At 44.8% G+C, this 27,364-nt stretch overlaps 1 protein-coding gene across 1 annotated transcript; it reads right to left on the bottom strand.

Moving 5' to 3' along the window:
- Nucleotides 1–335: 335 nt before the first annotated feature.
- Nucleotides 336–21,970, bottom strand: PLS3 (plastin 3). Its single transcript, XM_041485002.1, has 15 exons — nucleotides 21,896–21,970; nucleotides 15,303–15,466; nucleotides 12,851–12,980; nucleotides 12,275–12,407; nucleotides 10,893–10,974; nucleotides 10,079–10,244; nucleotides 7,491–7,633; nucleotides 6,068–6,163; nucleotides 5,365–5,560; nucleotides 4,648–4,726; nucleotides 4,370–4,484; nucleotides 4,117–4,250; nucleotides 3,157–3,280; nucleotides 2,465–2,589; nucleotides 336–1,647 (listed from the first exon to the last, which is right to left on the bottom strand). The coding sequence occupies exons 1-15, from the start codon at nucleotides 21,960–21,962 to the stop codon at nucleotides 1,515–1,517; spliced, it is 1,887 nt and encodes a 628-aa protein (XP_041340936.1). The 5' UTR covers nucleotides 21,963–21,970; the 3' UTR covers nucleotides 336–1,514.
- Nucleotides 21,971–27,364: the final 5,394 nt, after the last annotated feature.

The following is a 27,364-nucleotide window of genomic DNA, read 5'->3' as shown; positions in this document are numbered from 1 at the left end:
ATTCCTCCTTTTCTCCTGCCCTTTTTTCATCTCCTACACACAGGAACATGAATTCCCTTTCACTCAATTAGCCCTCATACAAATGCTAACCTCTGAAGCCCCCAAGGCACAACAACACAGAAGCTGCTGCTTCAAACTTTGCTTTTAAGGGACCTTTCCCTGCTGCGCTCCCAGCAGCACCAACCCCTCACCACGCTCTGAAGGACCAGCACCTTGTATCAGATTTGCATCAGGCCACTGAAGATGAAGACTGTGTGTGGCACTGCAGCACAGAAGCACCAGCTGCAACTGAACCAGGCTGCCACGCTGGGTCCGTGCAAATAAGGAGAGAAGCGTGTATTTAAATGTTTTTATTTCAACTGATGCTTTGCCACCATATTACATCACTTTGAATAGCTTGGAATAGCAATATGATCTCAAAATATAGCAAACAGCTTGCCAAAGCAAGAGAATATGAAATCCTATGGATACAGCATCTTCCTTCTTTGGCGACAATGCTTCCTTCCATTTATCTCTAAAAATAATTTTATATTCCAGCACATTTGCTGTTCACTTTATTGAACCCTGCTGTTTATACCATTTGCCTCTTCCCTGCACAAAACCTCTCCACAATGTAGTATGGTTTTGTATCTAACAGCATTTTAAATAAAAAAGTTATAGTTTTCATGCAGATTTTTGTAAAAATTATTTTCTAGGTGCACAGAACTGAACCAAGATGCATACAAAAATGCATTCACTTCCATTCTCAGGTGTAACCGTGCCATCAGCAACATGATCAAATGTTACTGCAAGAGGCCCAAGGATGGTGGTATTATCATATGTAGTATAACCTTAAAAAACAAACAAACAAACCAAAAAAACCCCTTTTTATAAGCAGCAAGAGAAAAAACTGCCATGCTTTATTTGTAAAGTAATCAAAATAGTTAGATGTACAAAAAAGCACCATGTACAAAGAATACCAGAGGAAGTACATCTTCCTAATTACACATTTCTCATTAGCATTGCGAGCTGGCCTGCAGGTCCCAACTTGTACTGTAGATTTATTTGCAAAATTAAGGATGTGGTCAAACCTAAAATATGCTTGGACTGTATGACAGAAATTAAAGTGGACTGCAGATAGAAATTAGATTTGTTTCCATTACAACTTATACCAACCACCTTATAGCCCTCAAGGGTATAAAACCACACATCAAGTATCTGAGAAATAATGGAGTGAAAACAGCTCCAGAGCAATATTGCAAGATGCAGGTCTGCTATGAATGCATTTCTGTGAGCTCTTGATAAGTTAAACTTTCCTTTGGGAAAAGAGCACGTCTGTTGGTTATAACTCCTCCCCCTGAGAATTTTAATAAATTTGTCTTGCAAAGCAAAACAAAGTCCTTCGAACTTCAACAGTTCCAAGGCCAACAGCATTTCAACGTGGTCACAGCCCATCTGCTACTCATGCACCCAGGGTGGCAGGTTGGGTTTTTGCTGCATTTTGGTTTTTTTTTTCTTTACGTGGCTCATCCCTTTTATACTCGCTTCATTCCTCTGCCCATCAAGCAGGCGAACACGGTCATGACCATCTTTGGCTTCACCTCCACAAGATCCTCTGGAAGAGCATAAACTCTGGCACCAATTCTTCTTGCCATGGACACAGCATACCTAATCACCACGGAAAAGAGAAGGTGGTCAGCACTGAGACTGCTACCAGCAAATGGCAAGTCAAATTCTGCCCCATGCAACACAATTTCACCTATTCTTTAGTAAGATTCAAGATGTGGGACAGTTTATTCACACCACATCCTTTTGTTTCACAAGATTTTCTTATTTTTTGCTGTTTTCCTTTTACACAGTAAAGTGTTTTTAATGTGCAAATTGACCTTTGAATGTCAAGTCCACTTTACTGACAGTTAAAGAATCTTAATTAATATTTGGTAGGGCTAATAGCATATATAATGAAGGATTAATCATGTAACACTTCCTTTTCTGTTTGGCCCTTATGAATAACAAAGTGAGACTATTATCTGCCACAAATTTTGCTGTCATTCTGCCACTGCAGAACAGCCACAGAAGACGCATTTCAAAGGCATGTTTTAATATGCATACTTTAAACTTGACAATCTGTGATGATTCAACAAGACATAAGACATACAAGGGTTCAATTTCAAAACTCCGAGCCACCAGCTGAACACTTCAAATGCCTGAACAAACAGGTGAGAAATAGAGTTATCACTGGTAAGAACTGCTGGAGCTGTTCTGCATTTCTCTCATCCAGCCAGAGTTCAGCCAACTGCTCCCTCCAGCGTCCCGGGCAAGGACAGCAACTCGGCTTCACCAAGCGCCGCCCGTGTAAAAAGTACTGTGCTAAAAGAGACTGAAAACCACAGCAATAAACTGGTCAAAACACCCGCAGCTTGAGGCCAGCACACTGAATATGCACCCTTTCAATGCAAAACAGCTTTTGAGAGAGCAAACTCACTTAGCGTTGTTTTGCTTGTCATCTTCTGATAGGTGACCAGTCTTTACTAGGTCATAGTTGATACAACCAGGCTGGATGGCATCGATTAAATCCACAACTGCCAAGCTTGTGCTGATGGTCTTGTCCTAGAGAACACAGGGACAGACAAGTAGAGATGAGTGTCCAATCCTTAAAGCATAATTCTCACCTCAATTCAGCTGCTCTGCAACATGCAACCAAAGAAGTTTTGAAAGAGCCTTTTCAAAGCAGCAGTGTTAGTGACTATTCCCAGGTGGACCAGAGGGAAAACCAAGCTGCTGCCTCACCTTTGATGATAGTACAATACTAATACTCCAATTTACTGCAAGTGCTCTGGAAATCCAAAGAAGTCATCATTGTGCAGGCAGCAGCTCTGCCCTGCTGAGCACAGCCCAAGGCACAATGCTCACCTCCAAATGCACACCAGCTCCAGCCCCTTTGCTTGCCAGCATCTCACCTCCCACCTCTGCCCCAGATCCTGCCCACCCCCCTCCTCAGCCACTATTCCCCACTATGGGCAGTCCTAAACATTCTCCTTGAAGCCACTCTGTTCCCAGCACAGTCTGAATCCTGTTCTGTTTACACTCCTTTCTAAGATGTCCCTGCTGTTCCTCCAGGCGAGAAAAAATTTTTGGGCACTTGTCTCCTTTTGTAGGCAAGAAGGGAACCTGTACCTTGAAGTTCTGGATGGAGGTGGACTTGCCAGCTTCTTTCAGGGTCTGGTTTACCCAGCTGACTATAATGTCATCGTTGGCTTTCTGACCATCACCCAGGTCCTCGAGGACATTCAGCGTGTACCTGAGAGCCAGCAGAGAGAACAAGATTAGGCACAGAGCCAGGACAAAGCCATGCAGCCAGGATGCAACATGAGCCATGGCAGCTTGGAAAGTCTTTACATAGTCTCAGCTCTGGGTTTGGGGTATTTTTCAAAACTCTGTTAGCAAAAAGAAAGAACCATGTATCTTATCTGAAGTGTGATTTCTGTTAAAGCGTTAGTCTGTCTACCATTTCATATCCTTTAATAGGAGTTCAAAAAATGGCCTGGGCTCAGGACTCTTGTTAAACTGTTTTATCATTGAGCATTTGCTCCATAGGAGTAACCCATCACCTAAAAGGTATGGATTACCTCAGGAGCTGGCATTCAGGCCTCTAATGTCAAATTAAGAACTACCACACACCTTTTTTGGAGACATATATTTGCATAATCTTACAATTCTTCAGGACTAGGTAACAGGAAGATAAATTTTATCTGTTATTAAGTTTCTTCTTTCCCCCATTCCAATACAAAAGAGGTCTGTAAAGCAGCCCCAGAACGTTTCCCTCTCAATTTCCAATTAAAAATCAGAACATAAAAGTTGTGTAATGTTACTGCTCATGGTTTCTGCTTGTGGACCAGACCTGAGCAGGTGAGAGAGGTGATCCCTGTCACAGGATGATCACAGGTCCACCAGCAGGCTGTCCAGAGGTGTCTGCTCCAGCCTCTCATGTGCAGCTCTATCACAGTTTTGTCCAGGTGTGTCTCAGCCACCCCCCAAAGGACAGAGGTTTTACAATCATTCTGGGTGACCTGTTCCAGAAACTTCCCAAATTCTGTACTCCATTCTCAAGTTCCACATGTTTGAGAGGGGTCCTACCTTCTCATCAACTGCCAGACCAAGGCCAGTGTCAGCGTTGGGTTTCCATCATTCAGATCTTGCCCTCCAATGCCAACCAGGGAGAATTTAGCTGGATGCTTTCCCAAGTCTACAGCGTAGTTACAGTTTTCCAGCTACACAGGACAGCAGTTTAAACAGCAAAATCACTCACAAGCACACACAACTGACTGGAAGCCTCAAACAGGAAGTTTTAGTGTCCATGGCTTCCTTTAAAGTCTTTTGACATGTTTACCTTTTTCATATTTGCTCCAAGTTTAGGGTAGGGAGGCTTGTTAACCTTATTCCAGTCAACAGGAACTTTGATCTTCTCATATAATTGTAGTATTACCAGTGCATCTTGGAGATCACTAGAATGGGAAACACGGATTAAGTCTAATGCTTCGAGATCTGAGTGCACTCTGACTTTGTCACATCATGAATAATTACTATTCTTTACAGGCGTTTGCAATTTCAACAACAACAATAAAAAGAGAAAAAAAGAGCTGGATCTCCAAAGAGCCTCAAGCTTACCCATACAGGTGATTTACGTGGGGGTTCACACCCAGGGAGTTCATCCAGTTGCGGAAGGTCCGTTCCTCACGTGTCTCTCCTACGTGATGGAAAACAGGTTCATTGCAAGTTCAAAGCTGAGCAGGAATTTCCACCCTGCAAGGCAGGGAGCTTTGAGCAGCAGAGCTCACCGGGTTTTAAGCAGAGAAAGAATTTTTTTTTTTTTCCTACTATCATTTTTTTCAAAGGAAGAGGGTGACCCTGCTATCTAGTTTTGGATGTCACTTTGATTTCCTCAGGTCTCAGAGGAGCCTTTTGCACTTTCTGCAAGAAAAAGGAGCAGAAAACTCTTTCGCGTGGGTGTTAGCTAACTGCTGTCACAACTCAGTCTCAGCTGTGCCAACAATCAGCATTCCCATGGACATCTCACTGCATTTCTGAGGTTTTCTTGCCCATCACAGGAAATGGCAAAACCAAATTCCCCGGCATGGTGAGTTGATGGGGTGCTGGCAGAGTGCCTACAGGTTCAGGCTCCACAACAGGGTCAGAGCAGCTGAACAGGCTGCCAGGTGCCCTTCTCACCTGCCCCAAATGAGTAAACAACCACTGCAGCACTGAAACCTCAAATCATAGGTGTTACTTCAACAGAGATCGCTCTGCAGGGCACAGCCTCCAATGACAACTGTTTACTTTAGACAGTCCCCTCCTGCTAATACTGTGACTGATAACGGCCATCACCTTCCAAAAGGGTCCAGTCGATGTCCTGGTTTTCAGGCTTGGTAAGTGCTGGGTACTTGTTGAACAGGTTGGCAACGAAGGCCAGGTTCAGTTTGGGGTTGCCACTGACCACATCAGCCGGCGTGACGAACTGCCGGCAGCCGAGCCGATCGGCCTGCTGCAGCATGTACTCTGCCCTGCGCAAGTCATCCTTCTCCTGCCGGGGATGCAAGGGACAACAGCTGTCATGGAACATGCTGGGCTACACCACAAAGCAGATGGGAAGCTCCTGACCACTGTCTGGAGCAATGTCACAAGTCCACGCTTGGCATCGGTCACTAACGAGTGAAGGGATGAGGCACACACACCAACCCCTGCTGCTGTGCCATTGTCACGGCTTGTCTTGCTATTTTCATTAGCATGGTGCTTTCCAAGCTGTCAAATTTTAATCCTTTTGGAACTTGGTGGTCCAAAAGAAGTCAATATGCTCCCAAATGGAGCAAGCCCACAAAGGATTTCTCAATCATCTCTGTTAATTGGAGGGTAGTGACCAGGCTGGCAGCAAGCACTCATTGAGCACACACCTGAGGTGTGCACATGGTCACTGACACTGTACACGCTCTAGAAATTAAGATACCAGGTTACCCAGATGTCATGGGGCAATGACAGGGTACAGGGAGCTCATGATTCTACAGGGTGAGGACATGACAGCCTGAATACTTACATTGAAACCCGACATGTTAATATCAATCTGAGGCTCTCCTTCTTTCTGCCCTTTGGGTGCAATTTGATTGAGGAGATGGAAATAGGCTCTGGAATCCTGAAATCAATGAAAAAGAAAATTCAGCTCTCCTGCACAGCAGGGAACACACCATAACAATTCATTTCAAGCTAATTTTTAACAAGTCACCATGCATAATGGCTTATGTACCTTTACTGAATTGCCAAAATCTGTAAGCTTAAAAGAGAGCACAATGGTAGAAATCCAGGCAGCAGGAAAGGAAACAAAGGGAAAAGGTTAGAAATATTTGACAATTATGTGGTTTGACTGTTTGAAAGCTGCCTTTGCTACAAGCTCTGGTCAGCCACCTCTGCAGTGGCTGGAGGAGGCAATGACCCCATGGTGCTCTCACTCATGGCCCCCAGATGCCCTAAGGCAACTCTAATCTCTAAACAAGCCATTCCTACTGCCACAGCAATGATGAAAATGGCTCAGTGAAGACAAATTCTAAGCAAAAAGCTGATTATAAGATGTCTGAATGTTTTCTTCTGTGCCTGCACATTAGCTAGAACAGCTTAGAGGAGAGAGGGTCACAAACCAGGAGGAGCCAAGAGCTGTAGTGATTATTTATCAACTACATGTCCTTTTAGTGCTCAGCACTAAGGAGGACCTCAGCATACCATGGCAGCCCAGGGGATGCACCAGAGAAGCCAACAGCTATCAGCAAAACTAAGTAATTTTGAAGTTGGAAATAAGAGGGATCATGCACACAACAGGTCAGATCTATGATCCTCACACACCCCTCAATTATAAATTTTTTTTTTTACTATCTCAATCATCTTTCTCTTGCTTGAAACTGCTGGCCATGTGTAGCTCCAGAAAACTGCTGAGACCAGTGTCCAGATGCCCCACAGTCACCATCCTCCATTTCTCACCAGTGCCCCCACTCATGTGAAAAGCAGCTTTACAAGTCCCCATTCCCATTCCTACTAAATCCAGTGTGAAGAATAAGAGCTCGTTTCCCTTCCTCTCTCCAGCCCATGACATTTTAGATGAAATGCCATCACCTGCCAAGAGTATGTGGAAGTCTCACTCTCCAGTGAAGCATTTCCCCCTGTTATCTCCAAAGTATGGATTAAGGACATTTGAAAACATAAGTAATACCAGTTTCATAGCTGACTAAAACACACAACAGCAGCACTGAAGGAAACAGACAGCTCAACACCGGGCTCACCCTCATGGCAAGAGAGAACAGCACTGCAGGACCTCAAATACAACATCCAAAACCCCCTGGTAAGACCACTCAGTGTGTTAGGGTCAAGAAAGGTCCTGCCTGAGGATGAAGGGCCCCATTGCACATGCACACACATCCCTGTCCAGCTCCCAGTCTTTGCCCAGGCACTGCAAACCAGGAGGGCTTTGGTACCTTGATATCTGAGCTGAAGTTACTGATTTTGTGCCAGCCTGCGTTTTCCAGGTGGAAGTTGGCCCATCTTAGGAGCAGCTCCTCTGGGGATAGTTTCATAAGGTCCTCCAGATTTTCACCATCACGAAGTAAGGCAGCCAGTGCTACAAGAAAAAGGATTGTGAGGGGAGAGTCAAACCTGCAGGCCAGAATTCGAGCTGCAGCAAGATTTCAGGGGGGTACAATACCAACTACTGATTATGTCAAAATATTCTGGGTATTAGCAGAGTTTTCCTGAGTTGGTTGTTACACAGAGAGGAGTATAAATTATCTAGAAATATATGTGTAAGAAAGTGTTTTCCCTTTTCTGGTGTAACAAAATTCTCTGGACTTTATGTGCAGTCTTTTAAGCTGATGACAGGAAGCTAAATGCAAATGTATTTCTATCTCAATGAAAAATGCTTCCAAGCAGTTTCATAAGCACCATTAAAAAAACCCAAAGGAGCCAAGATAAGCACCCTTTCAGCTGGCCAGTGCTTCCTCTGCCATGAATTTTCAATCTAAACCAAACAATGTCAACACTTCATGATGAGGAAGCTTAAATAAAAGACACTGAAGCCCCTCCATCCATCTGGATGCTCTGATAGCACATTCAGGAATATCAGAGCTGTTCAGATGATTTGAGAAGTTTAAATTTTGGAGGCTGTCATGCAGGACCAAGCGAGCACAGGGAGAGATCTGTAGCATCAAGGATCTCACCAAGGACAAAGTGAGAGCTCAAGCTGCCCCACTGACAGTAGCAAGGAGGATTTTAGAACCAAATAACTACCACAGAGCTGAAGCCCCCTTTTTAATTTTTTTGAGAAAGCTATGCAGTTGTCTATAATCCTGAAAGGATCCAAGCAGCTTTTGGCACACCCCAGCACCATTAGGAGCCTGCAGCTGGAGCAGCCTAGGGCATCAGCAAGCAGCGTGTGCCCAGGCTCAAGCCAAGCTGCATCCTGACTCACAGGCTGGTGTTCAGCCAGCTCTCCAAGGCTGATACCCATCACCAGGATGGCACTGCCCACCTGCACGAACCTGCTGCACAGCTAGCAACAGGCTGCAGAACACTCAGCTTGGCATATGCCCTGGTGATCCTTCTTCCAGCAGAGGAGGGGGGGAAGAGGCAGAGGCAGGGCTGGGGCTGCCAGCACAAGCCAGGCTGTGCTCATGCTGTAGCAGTGACCAGCCAGGATTTCATTTACCTTCATTTCTGCTGAGCTCGATGTCAGCGAACAGGCCGATCTTAATGACCTGCCAGAGCAGCCCAAGGACCAGGTGGGGCTTCCCTTCCCTCAAGTCCTCCGCGCCGATGTTGACGACATGGCAGCCGATGGCGGACGCGGAATTCAGGGCCAGGTTCAGGTTCTCCTGCAAACAGCAGAGCCCGGTCAGACACAGTGCAGGGAGATGCTGCTTTCCCTTTCATCCAGCACCAGCAGAGTGGAGGCTCCCCCCTTGTCCTTGCTCCAACTCAGCAGAAACTCCAGCTCAGAGGAAACAAGCCCAGCTGAAGTTTTAAGGGAGCTGTGGTGGCAGCAGGCTGAATCAATAAGAACTGAGCTAGGCACCAGGGTTTAATTTCAGCCTCTGGTATTTAGTTTCAGCCTCTGAGTTAGTTGCATCTAGTGGCATCGACAAGAATAAGGAAGTGCTAATTTGCACACACACAGGGGCATCCTCTCAAAAACTACCTGCCCTAGTATGAAATGATTCATAGTTAACACCAATATCACGTTGTTTAAAAAAAACAGCGCTGTACATAATCACCACAGCAATATCATTTGTGTACAACATTTACACCACTTTACCCATTTTGTCATCAATTCAGCATTTTTTAGCCATGCCCACAGAACTGTCAATCACGTATGGTACAAAACTGCATTTAATAATTAAACAGAAGCTACAAAATGTGCTCCTTTCCAACATTCCACAATAATGGCTTGAGCCATCATGCTACATTCATTAATTCTATATTAATATGAATTTCAGAAAATAAAATACAGAAATGACTTATACCTGAATTATGAATGGTGTGAGTTTCTTCTTATTAATTGCTCTTTCATCAATTGTGTCAGGAACAGAAAGATTGATCATTTTGCTGTCAGGAGGAAAACCAGAGATATTTGAACAACACTTAGTATTTAATCCGAACAAAACTCAATTTTTTTTTTTTTTTTTGAGAAAGCTATGCAGCTGTCTATAATCCTGAAAGGATCCAAGCAGCTTTTGGCACACCCCAGCACCATTAGGAGCCTGCAGCTGGAGCAGCCTAGGGCATCAGCAAGCAGCGTGTGCCCAGGCTCAAGCCAAGCTGCATCCTGACTCACAGGCTGGTGTTCAGCCAGCTCTCCAAGGCTGATACCCATCACCAGGATGGCACTGCCCACCTGCACGAACCTGCTGCACAGCTAGCAACAGGCTGCAGAACACTCAGCTTGGCATATGCCCTGGTGATCCTTCTTCCAGCAGAGGAGGGGGGGAAGAGGCAGAGGCAGGGCTGGGGCTGCCAGCACAAGCCAGGCTGTGCTCATGCTGTAGCAGTGACCAGCCAGGATTTCATTTACCTTCATTTCTGCTGAGCTCGATGTCAGCGAACAGGCCGATCTTAATGACCTGCCAGAGCAGCCCAAGGACCAGGTGGGGCTTCCCTTCCCTCAAGTCCTCCGCGCCGATGTTGACGACATGGCAGCCGATGGCGGACGCGGAATTCAGGGCCAGGTTCAGGTTCTCCTGCAAACAGCAGAGCCCGGTCAGACACAGTGCAGGGAGATGCTGCTTTCCCTTTCATCCAGCACCAGCAGAGTGGAGGCTCCCCCCTTGTCCTTGCTCCAACTCAGCAGAAACTCCAGCTCAGAGGAAACAAGCCCAGCTGAAGTTTTAAGGGAGCTGTGGTGGCAGCAGGCTGAATCAATAAGAACTGAGCTAGGCACCAGGGTTTAATTTCAGCCTCTGGTATTTAGTTTCAGCCTCTGAGTTAGTTGCATCTAGTGGCATCGACAAGAATAAGGAAGTGCTAATTTGCACACACACAGGGGCATCCTCTCAAAAACTACCTGCCCTAGTATGAAATGATTCATAGTTAACACCAATATCACGTTGTTTAAAAAAAACAGCGCTGTACATAATCACCACAGCAATATCATTTGTGTACAACATTTACACCACTTTACCCATTTTGTCATCAATTCAGCATTTTTTAGCCATGCCCACAGAACTGTCAATCACGTATGGTACAAAACTGCATTTAATAATTAAACAGAAGCTACAAAATGTGCTCCTTTCCAACATTCCACAATAATGGCTTGAGCCATCATGCTACATTCATTAATTCTATATTAATATGAATTTCAGAAAATAAAATACAGAAATGACTTATACCTGAATTATGAATGGTGTGAGTTTCTTCTTATTAATTGCTCTTTCATCAATTGTGTCAGGAACAGAAAGATTGATCATTTTGCTGTCAGGAGGAAAACCAGAGATATTTGAACAACACTTAGTATTTAATCCGAACAAAACTCAATCCACTGTGACAATTCTCACCACAGCACATTTGCTTCAGCCTGCTCGTTTTTGTGTAATTTTTGTCCCCATAAAAATCAAGATTGCATAAATCAGAAGTTAATATTTACATTATCAAGAATGTATTTGTAACTAATAGCTAAGCCTGAAACTTTAAACATGTTCCCAGCCACTACTGATCTCAGCTGCTGGAGCAAAAAGAGCACATGAATTATTCACAGAGTAGTCCCTGAACTAGCGAAGACTCATTGCTCTGCACATCCACTGCACATTCTAGTAAGACAACAAACTTCCTCCTATTGTAAAGGTTTACTACTGCTGGCAAGAAAACCTGCCCCAAAAAAGAACAAAGACTTGGAGAGCTCAGTGGGAGCATGTGAGCACAATGAATTTTTAATCAACACCAAAAATGGCAAATTTAAACTTTATAGTATGAACTACTTCCTACTCAGTTCAGTCTTTGCCTAAAGCCATGAATTACTTGAAACTTGGGAAATAAATAAATTAAAAATATGCATCACAAGCTAAAGTTAAAAAATAAAGCAGTTAAAGAGAAGAGGTAACTCACTTAAACTTACTTTGTGTATTGATACAGAGATCCTGAAATTCCAGGTTGATCCAGTTCTCCACTATATTAATTCACTTACAATAAAACAATTGAATCTAACCCATACAGCCAACAAAAATCTCATACACAGAAGGTTGCTGGTATTTAGCAGCCCCGGATGCCTTCTGTTCTCAGCATGTAACAGAATAAGTCACCTAACCTACTTAGAGCAGTTATTAAAAAGAACAAGAAGACTCACAAAAAAATCCATTTTTGGGTTAATGCATAATAAGGTCACTAACATTCCCATGGAGAACACTGTCTGCCTAAACATCCAAGAGAATGGGTCATTTATCACATGTGCCTCTCCTCAAGCTCCCCAGCACCAGGCTGAGTTTGCGCACCAGGATAACTCCTGCTCCTAAGCACCTTCTGCCCCCTCAGCAAACTCAGTCTCAAGCCCAAACAAAAGCACTGGATGAAAATATCAGCTGGCACCAAAGCTGAGGCATCACACAATGGCAGTGAAAGCCTGAGAGACTGAGCCTCTTTTTATATGTGCAGCACGTTATGCACACACACCAGTCACAAAACCAGCCTAGAACAGGATGAAAATTCCCCCAAACTGCATTTTTGGAAAGTTATTTTCCTGATTTTTAGCTTCTTTAATTCAGGAGCCATCATGACTTACCACAGCACAATGCCATCTCCCACAGCTTTGAACAGGTCATCTGTATTTGGGTTCATTGGAATAACGTGCCGACAGTCAGGATCATTTTCCAGGGCTTTGTTTATCCAGTTTACAAAGGCATATTTCTCTTCCTCTAAGATAACCAATCATAAATTCAATGCAGGTTTTTTCGTAACAAAGGTTTTCCCAAAAGAAACAGAGTATAATAGCCCAGGGAAATAACAGCCCCATTATCATTACCATACATTTTATTAGTCACACGAAGTTTAAAGAAAGAAGACTCTCACAACTATCAGGATATTCCTGTTGTTTACTTGTTACTTAACAACTTTATCATACTCAAGTGTGACACAAGGACTTCATCAGCAAGCACAGTTAACGAAGCAAATAAGAACACATTTAACTTATACACTGTTAAATTTGCAGCACATAAATTCTATCCTGCTTTCACCCTGACGTGAGATCACTCAGCTCTCAGAGAACTAGAGCACAGCACGCGGCATGGTGGTAGAAATGGGCTGGTTTTGGCACAGGACCTCCAAAAACCCAAGAGAAGAGTGAGAGCCAGAGTGGTACCTGAGTAGGAGTGCTGGGTCCCCTCGCTGGAGAGCTCTGAGGTGCCCCCGATGGCACAGATTCCCTCCTTCCTGTTAATGGCTCTTCGGAACGTTTTAGCGATATCGCTGCTTTTCACCTCTTGGAAAATCTACAATTCAAAGTGCTCTGTTAGGCAAGAAAAATCCATCTTCATGAAATAAAAAGGACCACAAGGAGCTATTTCTTCTCAGCTTTAAAGCAAACTTCACAGTAAAATCAGCAAATGTGAAGGGCCCAGCAAGGGTGTAGTGGTATTAAATCTGACATGGACAGTGGGCAGAGACTCATCTCACGTTCTCAAACACACACTGCAAGTGCCTATTAAAACAGAAGCATTAGGCATGAAGTACCTAGCATATATTTACCTTTACAAGTAGATTTCAAGAGACCACAAGGAAAAAACCATGACACCTTTGCAGTCTGAGCACAGGTAACACATGCAGCAGGTCCTGCAGGGCCAAACCTGATAAAGCTGTGGTGGAATTGTAATTTTTCTGTGTAAGCCAGATGCTCATGTGACTGTGACTTTAGTTCACACAAAAGAACTCAACACAACAACAATTCTCTTTAAGCATATAACAGTCAAATCTGCAATGAAGTGTAACAATAAGTGCTCCAAGTAAAGATTCCACCTTCCTCAACAGAAGCTTCACCTAAGTGGTGAAACACCCTCTTGCTGGAGGGCAGTAGAGATGCTTTAGCACAGAATGCTGCACATGCCATTTGCACAGGTTGGATGCTACTGTTAGTGGCCCCAAGGCCCTACAGAACTGAGCAGCTATTAGTAAAAACCACATTCAGTGGCTGGAAAGCCTACTGTAACTCCCTCAAAACTAAACTAAATTAGTTTCAACCAAGCTGAAAACACAAATGAGATGTGCAGAGGTTCCCTAAACTCCACCCAGAAAAAGAAAATGAAACAGCACTGTAAAGCAAGACAACTTCTCCTGCTAAAAGGAGAGGACACCAGGCTGCAGAGGTGTCACTACAGGGCCAGGCTGCAGGTTGTCACACCTTACCTTCCCTGTCCCTTAAACAGAGGGAAGGCGGCAAGTCAAAATGATGATACAGTGCAGTTAAATCATCTCCTGATGGCATGTAGAGGTTGATCAGGTAAAGCTGACTGAAGATCTGAGAGCCTAAAAGTTGGGGTATTTCTGGTTGGTTGGCTTTAACCACAAGGATTTGGTTTTAGATCTATTTACTTTAAGATTTCCTGGGTTAACTACTATCTTCTTGAGAATATATGCTCTAATGCTGAGGTACCACTACGTCACTTGGTCCCAATGTAAAGATAGTTCATGTCATTCTTTGTACCATAAACTCCAGCAAAAATGCTCAGAGCAAGAGCTCAGTTTGTAAAAATCATACAGCTAAGCATTGCTGCTAATGTACACCTCAGCTGCCCTAAAACATTTTGTCTTTACTCAATCATTGGTACCTTTCAAATGCAACAGAGGAGATTTATTTCTTCCTTCCTAGTGCAAAGTTAAGAGTTATGGACCAGCTCAAACCAACAGCTGAAACATGCACCCAGCATGCAAGTGTTCACAAACTGCAAACTCCAACTTACTAGTTGACTCCGAACTCAAAAAGTTCAGAGGGTCTGAAAACAATTAAGGAACAGAAAGTGAAGATAAATTAAGAAATATCAAGAAAACTAACTGGCATGAAAACAGCTCCCTCAATGTACTGCACATACTTTTATTACTCCTTCAGCATTCAGTCATCAGAGCATCAAAAGGTGGAAAAATATACATCGAAGAAGTCTTGCACTTTTGTAAAAATTAATAAATGTTTAAATTCTGGCCTATTTCTACAAAAAAAGACTGACTGTCCAATTTGTGCCACCACCTTATTCCTGTTTTTCCCTTTCAAGGCAAGAGATTTGAATTTTCCTAGATTAGTACTTAACACAAATCCAAGTGTGTCTTGAAATGCCCTTTCAACTCTTTAGCAAATACTTGTAGCCCCATTAAACTGAGAAAGGAAATTATACTGATACACAGGGAAAACAAGCATTCATCTGTGTGCCTGGAAAAACTGAATAGCTTCCAGTAAATACTGTAAGCCTGGATCATTGCAAGTCTTTCTTTCCAGCTGTCACATCATGTGGAAACAGTATTTTGGCCTCCAATGAAGCTATCACATAGTAAAACCACATGGATTCTTTTTGGTTGGTTGGTTGGCTTCTGTTCAAAAACCAACCAGTATTTCTCCTCTGTCCAAATCTAAAGGCTGTCAATAACAGCACAAAAGATTGATCATATACAGATATCTGTACAAAGAACTGATTTTTACATGGCTAGAATGATCCGTTTGTCAAAAGGAAATTAGGACTAGGGAAAGTCAGGTTTGATCTCTTCTACTCTTCCTTAGCTTTGTCTAAAGGGGCCCCCCAGGCTGCTGGCAATTCAGAAGTAGCACTTACATAGACGAACTCTTCAAAGCTAATCTTCCCATCTTTATTCTTGTCACCATCAATCATGAGCTTCTGGATGATCTCTCTCACTTTGTACCCAGGGAGAGGCAGGCTGGCCTCCTTGAACAGCTCGTGCAGCTCGTAGTCACAGATGAACCCATTGCTGTTGAGGTCTGAGGAAGAGAAGGGACAGCAGATGGTTTAGAAATGTGCCTGTACCTGACAGAACTGACCCCCAAGAGTCAAAACATGACCTCCCATGTCCAAGGACTTCATGGACAACAACCTGGGGACCTGCTGAATCCATGCAGAGCATGGGTACACAGCAGGATGGCCACATAAAAATATCAAGGAGTACATTGTTCAAAGGACACCCACAGAAACCAAAGGCACACAGTAAAAACACACAGCACATCCTCAGAGAGTGCCCCAGCACAAGTCCTTGGAACCCTCCAGCTCTGGGCAACAGCAGCTTTGAAACAGGGCTGACCATGATGACTCTGGGCACATGTGACCAGTCTGGTGTTAAAGTTTCACAACAGAACATCTGTATTTTCATAAACAATCTCCAGAATGTCTCTTTTTATGTCTAAATACCACAGCCCTTGCATGTTAAAAATAGATGGTCATGAAACACAGCACCTCTTATATTCTGAACTAAAAACACCAAGTCAGCTCTGCAGTTGAATTTTTATCATGTTGTCAACGTTATTCTCCATTTAACACTGACAGCAAGTTGCAGATATTTTATTGCTGCCCAAGAATGCTCTGCCAGGACATTTGCTTTCACAGTCTATCACCAAGCCACAGCAGCACCATGTGTTTAGTGAGATAGTGTCACCCATTAGACTGAGGAAGAAAACAAGAATCTAGTGTGACACTGGAGCTTTGCACATCACAGATCCCAGCCTCTTTGGGGACATCATCACATCTATTGACCACACATGGCAAATCCAGCATCCCCAGACCTTCTTCAGGCAAGTGAGGTTTTCCAGCACTAAGGACAGGCAGGGGTTGGGTGCCTCCTTCCCCAGGCTATCCAGGATGAGCTGGCACCCAGATTTCAGCAGAGTAGGGTCCACAAGCAGACAAGAGCATCTGAAGTGGTTGTACAGCCCAGATTCACACCTCAAGACATAAATATGACCCTCCAGCCGCACCTTTGGAGAGGCAGGGATTCAGGGCATGTTGTGCTGTTACTGGCTCAGTAACAGGATGCTAAAATCCCTTTGCTGTAGGCAAGTGCTACAGAAAGCCCAGGGAAGTTAATTTAGTGCCTGAAGAGCTGCACCAGCCCCAGAATTCAGTTTTCTTCAAGAGGGCATCTCACCACAGCCACTGGGGTCAGTATTTATGCTTGAAGGGAGATACTTTCAAGAATAAAGAAAACAATCAAGATAGATCTAAGGTCCACATTTTTTTAAAGCAAATTGTGGAGGTCGATTTACTTTTAATGAGGATTTTAAAATTATTTTTGTGAGTGAGCAAAAAAGTGAAACTGCTCAGTGGCTACTATCTGAAGTAACCAGAGCAAACCTGTACTCCCTCCTACACCCTAGTCTGTGTCTCAGACTAAGGACGAGCATCAATTCCAGTGGAATAATAAATACACTAAACTACTTCATGAAAAGTCAGTGTTTACAATAGTGCTGAGGAAATAAAGTGGTTTGAAGCAATGATTAATGATAATAATAGGCTGCTCTCTGGCCCTCAATTTTAGAATTTTATTCTGAAATAATACAAGCTTACAAAGGCAAGATTTATTAACAGTCCAGCCTGAGATGTCATGAGCAAACTATTTCCCGTCTAGATAAATCACAGCTTCTTCTATTACAGTATTTTTATTACTGGATCTAACTGTACAATATGCATCTTTTCCCCTCCTTACAGCCAGTGAGGAAAATAAGTCAAGAAGGGATTTCCTAATCTCCAGGGCCTATGACCCTAAAATAAAACTTTGCTTTCACCCTCAGCCTGTGGCCAACTCCCTTGCTTTTGCCTGTGCCTGACTGAACCAACCAAAATCCCTCAGCATGCTGCCAAATTAAGCAGGTAAATCCAAAAATATCTGTTCATCACTTCTTCCAATCAATCCACCACCTAAGTTTTACAGCTACCCAAATGTTAGAGTAGATGTAAGCAGCAGGCAAAGGACAGAGAAAAATAAGACTTCAAAATATAAATTGTATCCTTGATGGGATCCAATTTTGATTCAGATTTGGTAAAGGTTTTCCCCTTGACATGTCTAGGTTAAGCATTCAGAAGTGTTTCTGTTTTAGCCTTTCAGGTGCTATGTCTGAGCCTATTCAGATGCAGAAGGGATAAAACCTTACATGGTATTTAATGAGGCAGAAGCCTCTTAGGTGAGACATCAGGAAGCTGAGATCCAAAGTCTGCAACTCCCAATAAGGGACACACGGATAAAAGGATGCTGAAACCTATTAAGATCTTTGTTCTACATATGAAGCCCTGCAGGGCAGGTATGAGGAATTTACTCCAAGCTGGGTCAACATCTGCCCAGTTTGGTTTCATTCACTCCTGCAATCAGCATCTCCCCAGTCTTCCAGGTGTGCTTAGTTCAAAGATTTACCTTTGCTCACAAAAAATAAATAAATAGGAGCTCTGCCACACGAAGAGCCACTGAATTGCACTCACAAGGGAGCTCACATAGGTCAGCAGCATGGCACAAAGAAAGATTTTGCCCATCAGGAAAGGCTGCATTGGGCTCAGACAAACAGCACAAAATCAAGTGTGAAGGATACACCCTAACTCACTCAAAACCTTTAATTCTCAGGACTCGGGACCCTGCAACCCTTAACAATATCCCAAACACCCACTTGTACGAGCTATTCTGCCATAGTATTCCGGGGAAAAAAATTAATCACTGATTTACTTCACAGAATAAAAGGGCACCTATGTGCCAGACACTTGGGACTGGGAATTACAAGTAAATCAGGTCTGTTAGTTTAACTGTAAGACCACACAAAGTTACTGGTTTTGCACTAAGATGCTCTCATTTCAAGTTTTAGCTTCTTGGCCACAGAAGGGCAGATCTGAGTGTTAAAACTGCTGGTTTTACCATGAAGTGGTGCTGGCCTGTGGTTCTGGCTTGGTAGCAGAGTCAAGTAGTGACTGACTATGAGATGGAAAACAGACTTGTTCTTAACATGTCAACCAGCCTGACATGGCAAATAGACCTTCAACCCTTATTCCACAGGGCAGCTGCTTCCCTTCCTGCAGTCTCTGTTCCCCTTCTGGCATCAAATGTACAAAGAAGCAGCATTAAAAAAAAAAAAAAAAACCACACCAAAAAACTCCACCTCTGCAGTACCAGCAGTTCCAAAACTATTTCCAGCACCATTGCAGGCCCACCATATGGTGCCTTGCTGGATGTCCTGCAACAGGCCCTGACTTCAGACAGAACTCTCTAACAAAACCTGAGCTGGTTTTCAGCAGCTGAAGAGGCTGTCAAAATAGAGGCCATCCCAAATGAAATCGTTCGGCGGCCTGCCCAGGATTACTAATGGAAGAAAGCAAAATTGTTTTAACAGATGAGCTACAGCCTGGATTCATTATAGTCTGCCTGATGGAAAGGAAACTACAGCGCATCTGAAGTTTCCTATTTCTACTGAAAGATGCATGCATGCCAGCGTGCTAAAGCTGGGAAAGGTCACGGCAGCAAGGCACGGCACCTCTGCCATGCGCAGGTGGCGCAGCAAAGCCGCAACGAATCCCAAAAGCTGCTTCAAGCTCCAGCTCAGCTTCCTCCCGAGGACAGCACTTAAAATAGCTTAAATAACAGGATGCAAGAGGGGAAAGTAACCCACACGTTTCCTTTTAAGGACATATGCTCAGCAGGACACACCAGGATCACAGATCCCTATTTGCCCTACGCGAACGTTTCGGAGCATTGTTTTACCACCTTGCAGCACTGAACAAAGTGTTCAGCCGAGTTATGATTTTTGAGTACTTCATGTTTCCAGAAAAGATGCTTATCTCTGCTTATCTTAGAAGGAGGGAGAATGAAGACAAATAAACAGAGCAAGTTTGTGGATTTTTTTCTGCCACGCCTCCTCTCTGAAGTGCCCGTTTGGCCAAGTACACGCACACAGGCACCTGTTCCACAGAACAAATTCAGAGATCCAATGAGATCCGGAGCAACCTGTTCTTCTCCCACTAACCTGTGGGTCCCTCAAAGCCTAGACAGTTCCAGTCCCCCACTAATTACTGTTTTCAAACATTACAAAGCTTTTTACCCCCCACTGCTCTTTACCACTGGATCAGTTCCAAGACAAATAACCGCCTGTAGGATGGTGGGAGCTGCTTGCCTGTGCTACAGCTGGCTTTAGTGATGACCTTCAACAGTGGCTTCTCACCTGTGACTGTTTTAATAAGCAGTAGGACATCTACGGGACTCCTGCCTTATGCTGGCTGTCAGAGAACAGCACATCAATTGCATGGGAGAGAGAAAATACCTTCAAGTGGCATGGAAGTGGTGACAGAGCACACAGTCACACACCTCACTGCCTTCCAGCATCCCCAGATGTCTCAATCCAGTCCAGCTGCAGACAGAACAGCTGGTCAAACACACACCTTTAAAGCCCCACCAACATACCCATGCAGAGCAGCACCTTGCCCCATGCTGGAGTTAAGAAGCCCAACCAGCTGTGCATTGGAGCAGGGCACATCTTGGTGAGCAGAAATCACCCTGTGAAATGTTTTCTCCTCCCCACATCTCCTTCATGACATCCTAGAAGCCAACCAGCTGAGTTTTGCTATAACCATGGTTCTCAGCTGTGTTCCAAATCTTCCAGATAGCTGAGAGATGAAAAACAGGCTTCATTTTACATAGCAGTCTTAGTCCAGCTTCTGTTCACATTCACTGGAGAGGCTATTAGAAGCTCACAGTGAAAGGCAGTCACCCAGCCAGTGACCAGTTCTGTATCCCAGGGCAAACATGGCTCCTTTAGGCAAGAATAAAGGGGATGAGAGCATTAAAGACACTCCTGACAGGTGTGTCCCACATGCCTAAAGGACACAAAACAAGGCAGTTGAAAAGAACTAGCAGATCCTATCTCATTTGTGGGCATGTCCAGGATAATTAGCACATTTCTCATTAATATTAAAGTTCTGACACTGCCATTATAATTTAAAACCAAACAGGGACCCACATCCTGAGCAGGGTGAGCTGGTTTCCTACAACAAACCAGGATTTGACTTGCATTTCTTCGTTTTTCCAAACTCATCTTGATCATTTCCCCCACACTAATGACAAAAAGCCACCACATTCCAGAGAGGTTAATAACTTTAAAATGTATCCAAGGACAGAACAGGCTGCCTACATCTCAGCCTTATTGAGGCACATTAGACAGAGAGAAACACTATGCTTCCTCCCAAGGAACATCTCCCTCTGTGGCAGATCACTTCTACCTGCTGCAAAAGTCTTGAGAAGAGCAAGAGAGGAGAGGGAACTCCTTAAAATGTAACTTGCTTCAAGTTCTAACAGGGGTTACTGCTCCATGAGAATCAGTTGCCTCTGAAATTCACATTTCTCTCTGCAGACTGGAAATTCTGAACAAAGCAGAGTTCTCACAGCCACCCTGCCCTAGAGGGTGGTACCTCCCAATACAGATAAGAGGCAACTATGATTTTATAGATATAGCCAGTGCTCAAGTGATGCCCATGTCCAGTTAGGAAAACAAAATGCTGGCTCTCTCTGCTTGTGCAACTTGATCCTGGCCAGTGCCAGTCCAGGGTGTGGTTCCCCAGCTGCACACACTGACCTCAGTCCACCACGGCTGTGCTCCAGCGCCCATCCCACCCCTCCCTGCTGGTTCTCTGACCCTTCAGTAAGCCATATCAAGAAACTAAACCAACAGAAAACCATTTTTTCCATTATGTCATTTTTTTGCCCATTTCAGCTCCCTGAAGCAGCCTGCCAGAGGCTCCTGCGATGCCAGCACAGGGGGAAAGCTGGCAGGCAGGAGGAGCAGCCCCTGCAGGAGGCTGAGCAGCCCCTGGAGCTCAGCAGGCTGAGGGAGGTCAGCAGAGATGGAGCCACCAGAGGGCAATGGAGGTGTGCTCAGCACAAGGCATTGATCATCACAAGCTGCTCCATGAGGCCAGGTAAACAAATTTTCAGTTTTGCTTACAAGCCCCAGAATGCACCTACGCTGACCATGCACACAGCTCAGCAAATCTGCCAAACCAACACCGCCAGAACCAAGCACTGTGCAAGCCCTGAAGTGCTGCCAAGGCCAAAGCAATGCAAAACCTGTTTGGATATTTCTTCTGCCATCAGGAAACAACAAAGCCCACCCTGGAGCAAGAGAACAAGGCTGTCTCAAGGAACAAGTCTGGCTGATCAAGGAACCAGTGCTCCCTGATAGCCAGACTGCCTGTGTCCCTGCCTTTGTGCTCCTTGGCCAAAGTGACAAGCCAGAAGCAACAAAGCTGCCAAGGGACTCCTTGGCACGAAGACAATCATGAGAGCAGCAGAATGCCCACATCCTGTTGGCACTGCTGCTCATCACAGGGGTGGGATAAATCCAATTCAAATGTGCAGCAGACAGGAGCAAGGTGCCCTCCTTGGTGTGACTCACCAACTTTAGCAAAAGCCTCCTTGAGTTCCTCCAGCTCATCTTTGGAGATTTGCATGGTGTTGGCCATCTCATGAATTTAGGGAGTACCTAAAGAGAGAAAAAGAACACTGTATGAAACCAGGCTGCATTCAACAACACACAGCTTCCAACAGCAGCATAGCAACAATCAGTACCAGTGTCACCACAGATCCCGGAACCACGTTTATCTTTCCATTAAAAAACAGATGTGTCAAACTCAGAGATGGGAAATACACTCTTTAACGAGTCAAAAAGCCCATTAGCCTTGTCAATATTTAGCTCTGTATATTATTTTATGACTGCACATATTAAGTATGGTGTTCTGCACATATTAAGATACCTGCTGTCAGTGTATTCTGTAGGTCAGAACTCACATCTCCAGAGATTTTCCACAACTTTGAACAAAATCAGAATCCAGTGTCAAAATATTAATGGAGAGCACACAGCTACCAAACCCAAATAAAAGATTCTGAACGGTATATGAAGAGGGTGTTTTGGCACAAAGTAGTATAGCTGGTACTGTTTGCAAAAAGAAAATAGTTTGTTCTTCTGCAAGAAAGCTGTTTGAATCAACACCTACTTGTTTCCCCAGACTCAGACTCCCAAAAAGCTGCAAGGAACAGGCTGTTTACAATGGCCACTGTTTTCCTGAATGGCAGAAGCACCATGAGCAAGCACAGAAGAGCAAGCATGAGAAACAGAGAAACCCCGAGTTCGCAGAAACTCCACTTGGATCAGATCTGCTTGGGGTTTAAGAAACAGAGAGGATGAAGCACAGAGTTCCTCCACCCATCTGCCATCATGCTCCTTTCCAAGAGCTGATGAGGTGCCACCCAGCCAGCCTGGACAGGAGGTATCACCACAGGGATGGGAAAGTCAGACACCTACGCACATCCCCATCCCAGACATTCGTGACAGGGCACCGGGTGCCCTGGTGGCACTGTGACCACGAGAGAGCAGTGACTGATGCAACAAGGAACAGAAACACAGGCACTGATAAGCACATTCTAACACCACTGCTAGCTCTAGCTCAGGGGCTGTAATGGGGATTTAGGCAGGCTTGGTGCGACTCCAAATGAGATTTGCATCCCAGGATTTTCCAGCTCCCACATTGTTCACTACAATCCTGAAGCTGAGAAATAAAAGGTTCCTCCTCTGCCTATGGGAACAGACACAGCTGCCTCCTCCTTTGTAAGCAGAAGGATCAGGGGTGGATTGAGGTTTACACTGTCAGAAGAAAGGATCCTGAACAGGCTGGCTCTGGCTCAAGGCTCAAGCAACAAGAGGCTCAGTTTAACAAACGCCTGTGCTCTGATTAGCAACCTTCTTTTGTCTGAGACTCCCAGCTGCCTTCACAAGCACTCACACAAGTTTGCCTGTAGCTGTAAATATTCATTTTCTGTAACACTTCACTCAGTCTGGAAAGAATGAAGTTGTTAGAGATGAGAGCAATGGGCAGGTGTGGCAGCCTGGGAAAGCAGCTCAGACAGGTGCTCGCAGCAGAGAAAGTCAACAAGAGTTGCATCACTGCAGAAACATGAAGAGAAGCACTTCAGACCCCACCTCCCAGCATCAGCAGGCACAAGAAGATGTTGAACAGTCAGTAAAAGCCTCCAACAGCAAGACAACAAACTTCATTGGGCTCAAGTTGAAAAAATGGGGCAGAGGGAGGAATCACAGCAGAGGTGCATCAGACTGACAGAGATAAAAAATAAATCTTTATAAAAGTAAATTTTTTTTCCTGTTTCACAGTAAAAAGGCTAATTGACCAAGGCAAGGTCACCATGCAGGTCCCTGCAAGATGCAGGAATGCTGTGTGCAGCACTGACTGTCTCGCTTGATGTCCAGTCTGATCTATCTCCATTCCTGGGGCAGCCCCTTCCCTGTAGCACTCCCATGGGTGCCTCAAACTCCCTCAGTGCCACCAAACCTGGCTATTTCCAGGGGATAAAGGAGTTGCTTAGCAAGAAAATCAGCTCTGAGCAGGCTTGTTGCATGATACAAGAGATGGATTTCATAACTGGCAGAAACACTTGGAGAATGCTACCAAGAACAGAGCCAGATTTGGCTATGCAGGCAGGTGGCATGAGCTGCCAGGCAGGAGAGGCTGAGCTACAGACTGAAAATTCAGCCAAAGCTCCTCCACAAGTTTTGCTTTCTTCCTAATTCTCATTTGCACCAATTCATTTTCAAACCATGAGGATTTCCCTTAAAAAGGGATTTCCCAAAGCATCATTACCTAACCACTTAATTGGAATTTAATTTGCTGCTGACTATCTCTAACATTTTTAACACCAAAAGAAGCAGCAAACACCACCATAAGCCGAGAGGTTTTAAAAATGCTGCTCTGTTTGACTTTATCAGGTAAGTATTATGCTTTGGATATGCCCCAGGGTTGTTTGTATGGGTCTTGACTTAAAAAAAAAAAAAAAAAGTCTTCCTTCCAGTCCCTAGACTGCTCAGCTCAGTCCATAAAACAGGTTTCACTCTCATTTTTTATAGTACCACTTCTTCTACTGTTTCTCTGCTTGAGAGGAGGGAGGGAGAATTCAAACCATCAGAGAAAAAGCAGACACCTGACCTTGTCGGGGCTGTCTGTGAAGGGGAAAGGTGATATAACAAAACAGTCTATGGAAAGGTGGTATAACAAAACAGTCTATGGAAAGGTGGTATAACAAAACAGTCTATGGAAAGGTGGTATAACAAAACGCTCAGTCCATAAAACAGGTTTCACTCTCATTTTTTATAGTACCACTTCTTCTACTGTTTCTCTGCTTGAGAGGAGGGAGGGAGAATTCAAACCAGCGGAGAAAAAGCAGACACCTGACCTTGTCAGGGCTGTCTGTGAAGTGGAAAGGTGGTATAACAAAACAGTCTATGGAAAGGTGGTATAACAAAACAGTCTATGGAAAGGTTAGTGAGCCACAGAGTTAGCAGCTCCCAAAGCAATTGTACAGAGCTTTTCTGCAGTGAAGAGGTATTACAGCATCATTGGGACACTGGCTGGGGGGCACGGGAGCTTTTCTTTTTCTTGTTGTGTGGGGGTTTTTATGTTTGTTTGTTTTTAATAGCTGAGTCTAGGGCATTCAGAATCGTGTTTTTCATTCAGTTGCATTTTTAAACAAGAGGCTTTGTCTTGTGGGACATAAAAGGCCCTTTTATCACACTGGCACAGGGATCACACATCAGCTGCCTCACTCGCAGCCCCGTGGGGACACACCACGCCGCTCACGCCGGGCCATGTCACACCCACTGCTGCTGCAAGCAAGCCTCACCAGGGTATGACAGGCAGAGACATTTAAACACCCGCCTTAGAACACGAGAAAAGTTTTAGTCTGGTGGCTGACAGTCAATGCATAGATAAACACAGTGCACAAGGAAGCAATCACTGCTCCAGATCCCTCATTCTGCCTTCATCCCTCAGCCCAGAGAAGAAAAGCAAGGGCAGCTCTGTCACACATGGATGCACAAAGGCACCTCCTAGAAGAGCGTGGCTGGCAGACAGTGCAGCCTGAGGACTACCTGGGATACAGATCAGAGCTGCTTAAGTCCAAGGTTTTGGAATATCAACTCCTTCCCTGAGACAGGCTGTATAAAGTTCCTGTGCAAACAAATTTTACAGGTTCTAAACACACTGCAGTCACCGAACTGGGGTTAGTTTATTTGCAGAACTGCAGTAGTGGCAGGTCAAGGAAAGCTGTCCCAGCGTGTGTTTTGACAGCTGTGAGCCACCTGGGGACAGGCCAGTGCAGGGGCTGTCACTGGAGGGATGCCTCTGCTGAGGCACTCAGCACTTCCAGCACAAGTGCCAGAAGCTAACCAGGATATTTGGGTGGATTAACTGCTCAGACAGCAACTTAAAAACACTGAAGCACAGAGAAAAATGTTCTCAAGACTCTTCCCCAAGAGGGAAAGCCCTGGAAGCTGCATCCTACACAGAGGATTGGTAGAAAACTGATGAAGGGGGGATATTCAGATATTTGTACGTCTTGAAAGTTGGCAGATTAATTCAAATTTGAAAGCACATGACAACCAAATATTTCCTGACAGCCACTTGAACACTTCCAACAGAAACAGAGCTGGAATTTGCTGCTGATCCAAATGGAAGAATTGACTTTCTTAGCAGCTCTGTGTTACTCTGAAAACTGTGTGTTTCATCCCTTCCAGGCCTGCCTTACTTTAATATCTCTACAATGACTGATTAACAATATCAACTTGTTTACTCAAACAGGCCAGTGCAAGACACATTAAAGAGTCAACAAAAAGGTATCAGAATGTCCTATTTCCACCCAATCTAAAAAAAAAAAAAAAAAAAGGTCCAAGTGAGCTAGACCTAGTCTGGAGCAGTGACTCACTCCACATGCATTCCCCATTTCTGAGGAACCTCTGGTTTTGCTCCCTTTTCATGACAAAAGCTCCTGACATCAGCAGGCAAGTCAGTTAGCATTAGCTAATTAAGAATACACAAACCTGTGACCACTAACCCAGCACATATCTTTTGGAATAAGCAATGGGACAGCTTATTCCAGCAATGGGACAGGCACTCGGGCCCCTCACAAGCACAGCAAGTGCCAGAGCCCTCGGGCCTGGGCACTGACACAGCTGCCTGGCCAATTTGGAGGAAACCTGGTGATTCAGCCGCCACAGGATCCAGCCCCCAGGCTTCCTGTGGCTCACCTAAGCCTCCTTTTCCTCCCTGTTCTGCAGGGAGGGCTGGTCCCTGCCAAGAAAGAGCTGCATCACAGAGCGGGGTGGCTCTGCGCACTCCCCTCTTCACCCTCGCCAGCCCCTTCTGCAGGCAGCCAGCAGCACTGTGCCCATCCCAAAAGGGCTCTGCAAGCTCCAGAGCTACAGGACAGCCCAGAGCAGCCACCCTCGGGACAGTGAGGGAAGAGTCAGTGGCAAGGGACACAAGCTTGAGTTTTCTTTGCATCCCTTCCCAGGTGACTGGAAGCTGCAGAGGATGCTGCAGCGACCTCCTGACACCGCAGGAACCCTCCTCCACGGGCACAGGCCTGGGCCCATGCTGCCTTTGGAAATGTTTGCAGGCAGGAGAGGACACAGACACACCACTCCCATCTCCACTATCAGCTCTGATGGCTGCTTTCACTGGTCCAGTCCAAGCAAAGCCTTTGGGGTTTTACAAACAACAGTCCCAAAACTGACAGTGACAGGAGGACATTATGGTGCACAGAGCTGGTCTGATGAGTCCTCTGAGGTAAATAGTCTCCAATGCTTTGGAGGGAGACAGGAAAGCTGAGGGATTGATGGCCTGTAAATGAAAACCTATCATAAAATCCATCCTCTCCTGCTCATAATCAGTTTGTGTGCTCGTCAAATCCTCACCACAGTGTTTTGCTCATCAAATTCCTACAAGACAGCACCCACACCCTGGATGTGGTTATTAGCAAACACCAAGCTGATGGAAGCACATAAACTTTTAATTGGCAA

Source organism: Pyrgilauda ruficollis, unplaced genomic scaffold (assembly GCF_017590135.1).
Source record: "Pyrgilauda ruficollis isolate IOZ18807 unplaced genomic scaffold, ASM1759013v1 scaffold7, whole genome shotgun sequence".
NCBI classification, from domain to species: Eukaryota; Metazoa; Chordata; class Aves; order Passeriformes; family Passeridae; genus Pyrgilauda; species Pyrgilauda ruficollis.
Note: the sequence above shows the minus strand (reverse complement) of the source record. Positions and strands in the feature narration are given on the sequence as shown.

Excerpts from the sequence above, each read along its gene's own strand:
- PLS3 (XM_041485002.1), bottom strand. The coding sequence starts at position 21,962 with ATGGCCAACACCATGCAAATCTCCAAAGATGAGCTGGAGGAACTCAAG. Across the intron at positions 7,634-10,078 it reads CGAGCTCAGCAGAAATGAAG|CACTGGCTGCCTTACTTCGT; the intron begins GTAAATGAAATC and ends TTTTTCTTGTAG. Across the intron at positions 5,561-6,067 it reads TTAACATGTCGGGTTTCAAT|GAGAAGGATGACTTGCGCAG; the intron begins GTAAGTATTCAG and ends CATCCCCGGCAG.